The sequence below is a fragment of the Crocuta crocuta genome, unplaced genomic scaffold (assembly GCF_008692635.1).
Source record: "Crocuta crocuta isolate KB4526 unplaced genomic scaffold, BGI_CrCroc_1.0 scaffold1, whole genome shotgun sequence".
In the NCBI taxonomy this organism is placed as follows: domain Eukaryota; kingdom Metazoa; phylum Chordata; class Mammalia; order Carnivora; family Hyaenidae; genus Crocuta; species Crocuta crocuta.
Window position 1 is genome coordinate 3,280,682 of NW_027527930.1, and position 9,295 is coordinate 3,289,976.

Genomic DNA, 9,295 nt, shown 5'->3' on the forward strand with positions numbered 1-9,295 from the left:
AATGGGATAATCCCATAGCACCAGTTTAAAAAGGATTTATCAAACTTCAATGTTGCTTAGTTAGGAATCAGAGGAATAATGAAATATAGAAGCAAACAAAACTCCTTACTTCAGTCAACATTCCGGCTCTCATCTTTGTTTATTTAAGTTTATTTCGTTTGAGAGAGCATGAGCGGTGGAGGGCCAAAGAGAGAGGGAGAGAGAGAATGTCAAGCAGGTTCCATGCTACCAGCACAGAGCTCAACGCAGGGCTCGAATTCACAAACCGTAAGATCATGACCTGAGCCAATTCCCAAGAGTCAGACACTTAACTGACTGAGCCATCCAGGCACTGCTCACCTGTAAGTGTTGACATTTTACTTCCTTTGATTATATTTGTGCCACCCAGCTTTTTATAGAGAATCTACAAAAATGACTAAATAAAAAAACTTTATGAAATAATAAACCCTTCTTCGTATATTCAAAGTATACACAACACTCAAAAGACAAATCTTCAACTCAATTCCCTGGTCCTCTAATCTAATAATTTCATACGAGATGGACATAAAGAATATTTTAATATCACAAAATAGATCCAGTAAGCCTCAACAAGATATAGGTCCTTACCTATTTCCTTCTCACTTTCAAAAGCTGTCATGGGTCGAATATCCTCATTTACTTCATGTTCTTCAAAGACCATTTCTGGCTCAGTTATATACTTAGCAGTAGGAGATGTCGTTTTCTTTCCCTTATGAGAACCAACATGTGTTCGGACTTCATTCCTTCTGCTTGGAAATATCTCTATATATCTATGTCAAAGCAAAAGTAAACAGGCACAAGCAATGCAAAGTAACTTTATAGTGAACTCATTTAAAATATAACATGCATATATAATATTTCCAACACAAGGGCCTTACGAAACACAAGTAATGGGGGAAAAGTAAGATAAGATATAGATATCAGCACATGAAAAGTACTCTCAACAGAGCAGGTCACTGATTTTATCTCCCTCACATCCCTGCCCAAGATAATAGTTTTCTTCATATACATTTTAAAAGTATTTTCTTTTCAAAACAGTTTTTAACATTTATTTTTGATTTTACTTATTTATTGTTTATTTTATTTTTGAGACAGAGAGAGACAAAGCATGAGTGGGGGAGGGGTAGAGAGAGGAAGACACAGCTTCTGAAGCACGCTCCAGGCTCTGAGCTGTCAAGCCGAGAGCCGGATGCAGGGCTTGAACTCATGAACCCTGAGATCATGACCTGAGCTGAAGTCAGATACTTAACCGACTGAGCCACCCAGGCAGCCCTTAACAGTATTTTCTATTCTGTCTTGCTTCATGAGGACAACGATGCAAAGATTAATTGTGTGTATAAAAACAATCTGATAAGAAAGGTTTTGTTTTTTATAGTTGGTTATCAATCTCTTGAAGCCTCACAAGTCAATTCTGTGAAAGTTAATGATATCTGTATAAGATATTAAAAATCAGGAGCATCTGGGTGACTCAGCTGGTTAAGTGTCCAACTCTTGATTTTGGCTCAGGTCATGATCTCATGGTCGTGTGAATGAACCCCATGTTGGGCTCTGCACTAACCATGAAGCCTGCTTGGGATTCTCTCTCCCTCTTTCTCTGCCCCTCCTCCAATCGCATGCTCTCTCTCTAAATAGAATTTTTTTTAAAAAAAAATCACAGTATATGAGGAGTTAACTTCCCCCAGAACTTCACCAAGATACCAATGAAAATTCATGAACTAAATGTCAATTCTGATTTGCTATCTGCTTGCCAGTGGGATTACCTATTAAATCCAAGATTCTGGAACCAACTTTGTTTTGTTTGTTTTTTTCAACACTGCTTTTCCAAATTAAGTTATTAAGCTTGAACTGCAAAAATCATTTGTATTTACAGATCCATAAAGATTAGATAGGCACCACTTCTTAATTTAGTGAAGAGATTTATACACTGCCATAACATTCCCACATAAAAACACTGATGTGTTCTAAATATATAAGAAAACATGAAAACTACTGAAAGAAAATGAGGGTAAAGGGTACATTTTGCATAAACATTTTTATTTTAAAAATTCAATAAAGACCTTTGAATCAATTCTACACATTGATCCTGAAATACACAGCTTTAAAATGGCTTTTCATTTTTTTTTAAACTCCGAAGGAGCCAAAATAAAACAGCCAGAAAGCAGCAAAATGACAATCCAAAATTTGATACTTTTGAGTACTCCTCCCAATTTGACACAAATGAACCTATCCATCATACGCATCCTAATATAATGTGATAAGCAGTATATAGCAACACCTATATTGTATCCATATCAAAATGTTAACCTAAATCAAGACTTTAGCTTTATCTTCCAGTTTTCAGGAAATAAGAGAGGATACAAAGGAACTAGTGGCACCATGAAGAAGCAATAAGACATGAAACACTGTACAGGATGACTGATTGGGTTTCTTCAAGTCAATTGCATTTAAAATGAGGAAGGGAATTAAAAAATGGAGAAGGGGAGTTGCTCTAGTTTAAGAACTGGAGACATAATAATCAAAATGCACTGTGTGGACCCCATCTAGATTCTGGTACCACAAACAAATCCAACTTTAAAAGACATTTTTGATACAACTGGGAAAGTGATTATGGACTGGCATTAGATAATAAATTATTGCTAACTTTGCTGACGTAATAGTATTAGTATCCCATAGGAAAATGTTTTTTAAACAACCTTACTGAAAAATAGGTACAGCAAATATAATAAATGTTAATAATTTGTTAATCCTAAGTGCTGGGCACTTGATAGGTCATCATGCTACTCTCTACTTTGCCGTGTTTAGATAATTTTAGCTGTATCACAGTGCATTCATCAAAATAAACCAACGTATGGTACTTCCACATTATTAGAATCTGCTTCACTCACCGGTTTCCAATTTCTTCTCTGTGTTTCAAGAGGGCTTGGTTGGCCATTTCTGGCTCTTCAAACTGCACATAGGCTTCTCCTGTTTTTCTTCTCCCTCTGTAATCCATGACAAAGGTGATGTCTACTATATTCAGTCCTAGGACACCAAAAAATTATTACAAATTAATGCTAGGAGACTTTTTTATCCTTAGAACTAACACATTCATTCACATGCTACTAGTTTTTAAAATTTTATTATTAAAATTTTAGGTCTGTTTTGCTAGTGTCTCTAAGCTGGATACATGCCTAATGGAAAGAAAATTATAATGCAGCCAAAGCTAGGAACACCTACATATCTGTATTTCCAGAATGTTTAGGACCCATACAGTCAGTCTAAAACACACAATCTTGGGGCGCCTGAGTGGCTCAGTCAGTTAAGCATACGACTTCGGCTCAGGTCATGATCTCATGGTTCATGGGTTCAAGCCCCACCTCGGGCTCTGTGCTGATAGCTAAGAGCCTGGAGCCTGTTTCAGATTCTGTGTCTCCCTCTCTCTCTGACCCTCCCCTGCTCACACTGTCTCTCTCTCTCAGAGATAAATAAAACATAAAAAAAAAAAAACCACAATCTTTTTTTTTTATGCTATTAATTAGGTAGTAGGGGAAACAAGAATNAAATAAAACAAAAAAAAAAAAAACCCACAATCTTTTTTCTTTTTTTTTTATGCTATTAATTAGGTAGTAGGGGAAACAAGAATTTAGACTAACATCACTACTAATGGTACTTTTTTTTACAGCTAAAAATCAGATGATAATGTTTTTAAGCCATATAAATTGTTACTGTCTAGACAAATACAGCCACTCTTATGAAAGATCACCTTCCTCAACAGTAAAAGAAACCTACATGAAATAATTTTGAAATGTGGCATCTACCAAAAATTGGCATGACAGGTCAAAACATTTATATAATCCATAAACACTGGTAATCTGTGTGAAGAGTTCTCCCCTAAAGAACCAAATATAACTGCATGCAGTTACCTAGGAGAAAAGGTCCATCTAAGATATAAAAGAAAACAACAGGGGAAAAAATGAGGCCTGAACATGATATAACTGATCTACTAATATAAACAGGATATAACTCATAAACATGATATAACTGAAAAGCACCTGCAAAGAAGTCGACAATGTCTTTCTCATTGCAACTATAAGGAAGTCCTCTCAAACGAACCACTCCATCATTTACCGCAGGTGAAGATTTGACCTGCAGGCTCTTCATTAAGGCATCCACATCTTCATTGTTTATCTCATAAACTGCAATATAAAAGCACAAAAAGTACACAAATTTACATAACAAAGGAAGACATTTTAAGAAATCACACCTGGTGGGTTACCCAAGAATTTTAAAATAACAAATGATATTTATTGACTATTTACTGTGTGCCAGCTGTAACTTATTTAAACATTCCAACTTGTGAGGTAAACTCGTATCAACATCCTCATTTTATAAATAAGAAACTGAGTTTATCTGTGTGCTTCATTTTCACAGCTTGTAAAAGGGTGTATTCCTAACACCTAACTACTTCATTACTGCTAAGGATCAAATGAACTGCCTTAGACAGTATAGTACTGATCGCAAAAAGCCAGAATGTGACTTCACGTACCTTCCACATATCGCTGTCCCATGTACATGCGATGTTTTTCTAAGGCTTTTTGCACATCCTGCTCTGACTCCATTTCAATTAAGGCATCACCCCTTCGTTTCCCATCTCTATTTAAGAGGAAGTGTATTCCATTCTCACCATTGCGGATTCTGCAGTCTAAAAGTATGAGTAAAATCAAAACCAGAAATCAAACTTTCAGCTCAATTATACAAGTTACTAGAATGCAATCTTCCAACTCCAACAACAAAACAAAGCATGAACCAAAATGCCTATTGCATTCCTTACAGAAACCCCCATCACTGAAAGGGTCCAAATGCTAATGAGGTGGATGTCGAGATGTTCTACTTGAAAGACAGCAAACCTTAGCACAGAAGCTTATGATCTCCTGATAACTACAACAGCAAACAGGCTCAACACAGAACATACGATGTACTTCCCATGCTTCTACAATCAGTTTCAAATCACTTAAGGAATTAAAATATGATTAGGATTATATATAAGTATTTTCTTTTGTTACAATGATGACTGTAAGAACTCTAAAATAAATCCTGTAAGAATAATGTTGTTACCATAATTGAATTCTACCCCCTTTTCATTACCAAGGAAAAGATACCCACACTGCATACCAGTTGAAGATGTAAGTGGCTTCATAAACTACTTGACCCACACAATGGTATGCACATTAAGGTACTCAATATATTACTTTATGATTTTATAAAATTTAAGGTGCTATCTTCTAAAAGTCTTTTAAGAGGAAAATTAAAAATCACAGTCAGATACAGAACTTAAAAACTAATTGTAGGTATGTAAATACTCCAAAGATGTTATAAAGGAAATTGTATCACTTGACACTAAGTGATCTTGCATTCTAAATGTATGTTACATAGAGAGCTACTCTTAACAGGTTTTGCTTTTTGAACTTGAAAGAAGACTGGTTTCTACCATGAAGTTTTAACACTACATTTTTAGTTGCATTTTAAAGTCTTTGAACCTGGCATATGCCACAAATGGTACACACGGTGTCCCTTGGTATGCATATGAAACCAGTCATAACTAAACAATTCCCAAATACCAAGTAAGATGTCTATAGCATAGCTTAACTTGGTTTCTGTGAGACTACCTTTTACTCAGACAAAATTACATATTTCAAACATATGTAAAGTATACCTGAGAAAAAGTTAACCACATCTTCTATAGTGCACGACCACGGCAATCCTTGAGCTCGAATGAGATAAACATCATCCACTTCTTCTCCTAACTTGGACGAAGCCAATTCATACTCAGGGAGAGGTGGAAGGTCTTCCAGGTAGGTCGTTTTGGACTCCTTCCAAGAAGAACAGAAAAATGTAAAACTACTTAACTTTGACAGCCTACTTAGAAAATGTTTATTCCTGCAAACTAACACTCTGAATGGTATTCTTAGGAGATGGTTACTATTCCAGAGGCAAAGAACAAACTTCCCAAACCTAACTCATCCTATTTTGGCTTAAATTGTACACTCTAAAGCAACATGCAGGTATATCCCAGTGATTTGGCAGGAAATAAATTGTATTCAGGGCTTGATTTTAAATTCATCAGCCCCAAATTACACCTAATAATAGTATTTTAGTTAAGGCAGGACAAGAAGAGTCCCTTCAATGTGACAAATACAAGTGCCTCCTACTCACCATGTGCCATATTAGGCCCTCATCTCAAAAAGCTTACCATCTAAACTAAGACAAGCATTAAAAGATAAAATTCTTTAAGTGCTATAATTAAGATGTAAGATTACTACAGGAATTCAAAACAGAGCATTAACAGAAGAACCAAGACATTATATAAGATGGGCCTTTAAGGAAGGACAGAATTTTGACAGCAATATATAAAAGATAGGGCATCCCAGTTTGAGAGATGAGGGGAAGAAGCAGTATGAACAAAAGTTCATTTGCACAACAGCAATAATCCCATTTGGCTAAACTGCAAGGGACAATTAGGAGCCAAAGAAGATGAGCTGGCAAAAGGAATTTGGTACCATGGAGCAGAGGGACTTGAGTGTCAAGCTCAATGTGTTCCCTTACCTTGGTAGGCAAAGAGGAGTTTAATAAAAGATATTTTGGGCTGTGTAAAACAACAAGGCCTGCAAAGATTAATCTGTCAAATGGTAAATCCAACCAAATGAATAAGGGAAAGATCATAAAAGGTGACAGCAATAGTATAAGGTGACAGAAGCCTGAGACATATCTGAAGAACTCTAATTTTACAAGACTAGGCAAAAATTGGCATTTAGTAAGATTCCAATAAGCACTACAGCCATAACCAGGAACAACAACTGAAATTTTAAGACTTGCACTCTACTGGCCTAAGGAAATAGGTTCCTTTGCACCATCCCACGGTTTACATTAAGACTTAAGTCTAAATGGAAGGAGTAATGATAAATGTAAACCTCCAGCAGTCTTTTACATATTTAATAAAAATCCAACAAGCACAATTATCAATGTGGAAAGACAACTCAGGCTTTAAGCCAAGTGACTTGCACTCTATCAGGCTAAGGAGATAGATACTTCATTCTGTATGTTCTCTTCATTTTCATGAAGACTTACATATAATTTTAAGAAGTAAATGATAAAAAGTAAGCACAGTGTGTAACACTAGTAGAGGCTCAACAGATAGTACAATTTCACAGACAAAATAATCAACAGAGTAGCCAGCTGGCAAAGGCTTATTAGAGATAGTTTGTGTTTTTTAATAAAGGCAACATTCCCCATTTTCCCAGAATTCCACAAGCATCACAAGCTTTTACGAAAAGGACAGCACAAAGTACTGGGCCAGGATTCAAATCCATTAGCTCAGCCACTGGCAGACAGAAGCCATGCTGATCAGCCTCCCAATTTCCCTAAGTTCAAGGAGAAGCACAAACTGAATTAAGATAAATATGATCCAAGATATCAGGAGCGGGTAGTCAAAACGTGTGCTGATATTTCCCAGACGCCACGTAACAAGCAGAAAAGAAAAGCTTCCTAAAAGGCACAAAACATTTGCAATCTGAGTTCTTAAAGGGCACACACTGACTTTAAAGAAGAAAACACACTCCTGGGTCCCCATGTCGTCCCCTCTTCCAGGTCCCCTCCCCCACTATCTCCGTCTCCACGCCGTCCTCCCCGTCGGCAGCGACCCATGGTCCCAAAGGACCTTCTGCTAGAGGAGGTGAAGTGCAGAGGTGACCTTCAGTAAACTGGGGCGGCCCGCCTTTCCCCAGGGACACGAGGGAGAGGGGAGCGCTGGCGACGAGGCTCCTTCCCCCAAGGACCCAGCCCACGTAACTGTGCGTGAACCTTCCCGTCAGCAGGCTGCGAGACGCACCAGGGCCGCCTAGGCCTAGAGCTCTGACTGCACGCAAACTCCCGACCCTCCGCGCGTCCAGCCTCCCAACTTCACGACCAGCGGGCGGAGAGCGACAGGGATGCGGGCTGGGGGCATCAGCAGCCTCACAAAACCTACCATGGGCCGGCGGGAAACAAGGCCTCAACATTCACCCCTAGCCACACTTACACACTGCCCAACCGACTAGAGACTCGAGAGAACAAAACAAGGAGAAAACCCGAGGCCTGGGAGAGCGTCCCTTGTTCTGGGGCCCAATAGGAGTGCTGGGCGGGCGGGGGTANCACATGCGCCGCCGGCTCCCGGGGCAGCAGCGAGTCGGCAGGAGGCGGAGGAGAGCGGACTGCTCCGCCCGGTCTCCGCCCTCTGGGCGGGGCCGCTGGTGGGCCAGGAGGGGCCACAGGGCCTGGGGCCTGCCGCCNCATGGAACGCCTACTTGGCGACGCCCCTGCACCGTGTCTGAAGCGCATGACGTGAGGGGCAACAGGGCCGTTTCTGGAAGGAATTGTGCTACTCTGGTTATAAAGAGGTTGGTATAATATTGGAGGAGGTTTAGTACCCCCTAAATTTGAGATATGAGCGGAGGCCAACTTTATTTTTTCGTTTTGTTTTTAAGCTTATTTATTTATTTTGAGAGAGCAAGAGAGGGGCAGAGAGAGAGAGAGAGAGAGAGAGAGAATCCCAAGCAGGCTCCAGGCAGTCAGTGCAGACAATCCCGACTTTGGCTCAAACCCGCAAACCCTGAGATCTTGACCTGAGCGGAGTCAAGAGTCCCATGCTCAGCTGCCTGAGCCACCCATGTGCCGCTTCCACCCCCCATATAAAAGGAAATCTATATATACTTATCTGCTGATAATGTATATAGCAAAAATAAAGCCTCTTCAAATAAGTTAGCGTGTTCATCAGTGGACAGGTAGAGGTTTGTAAAAGGACTGATTGTGCAGTTTCCTCCTCCTGAGTCCAGGACCATCACAGAGTATTAGGCGAAAGAGAGTTCTGAGAGTTAAAAATACAGAAAAAGCTGAAAGATTTAAAACCTTTTCTTCAGGAAGATCTCAAAGTATAATAAACTACCAGGATTTCCGAAATTATCAACACTTTTCAGTCTTGTTTTATCTGTTACTACTATGCTGCAAAGTTTTTTTTTTCTTTGCTGGAATATTTTTAAAGCAAACCCCAAGGATCGTGTCGATCACCCTTTCAGTATTTATGCGATGTGATTCACAGCCTGTGAACATGTTAGGATTTCGCCCATATTTACTCTTGCCTTCATTTTGTTAATAGCTGAAGCCATCCTCCATAATATGCAAATCTGAATGGGTTAGCAATCTTAATGTATAGAATGAAATCTTGCAGATTATAATCAGGAGTAACACCCAATATTTAACACTATTA

General features: G+C 39.0%; 1 protein-coding gene across 1 annotated transcript in view; it reads right to left on the reverse strand.

Annotated features, from left to right (window-relative positions):
- Positions 1–8,120, reverse strand: part of GRSF1 (G-rich RNA sequence binding factor 1) — a 16,260-nt gene extending 8,140 nt beyond the window's left edge. Inside the window, exons 1-6 of the mRNA XM_077750145.1 lie at positions 8,021–8,120; positions 5,711–5,867; positions 4,544–4,699; positions 4,050–4,193; positions 2,904–3,039; positions 607–788 (exon numbers count right to left, since the gene is read on the reverse strand). Of these exons, the coding sequence (XP_077606271.1) occupies positions 607–788; positions 2,904–3,039; positions 4,050–4,193; positions 4,544–4,699; positions 5,711–5,867; positions 8,021–8,023 (778 nt within the window). The 5' untranslated portion in view covers positions 8,024–8,120. The remainder of the gene's footprint in view (positions 1–606; positions 789–2,903; positions 3,040–4,049; positions 4,194–4,543; positions 4,700–5,710; positions 5,868–8,020) is intronic.
- Positions 8,121–9,295: the final 1,175 nt, after the last annotated feature.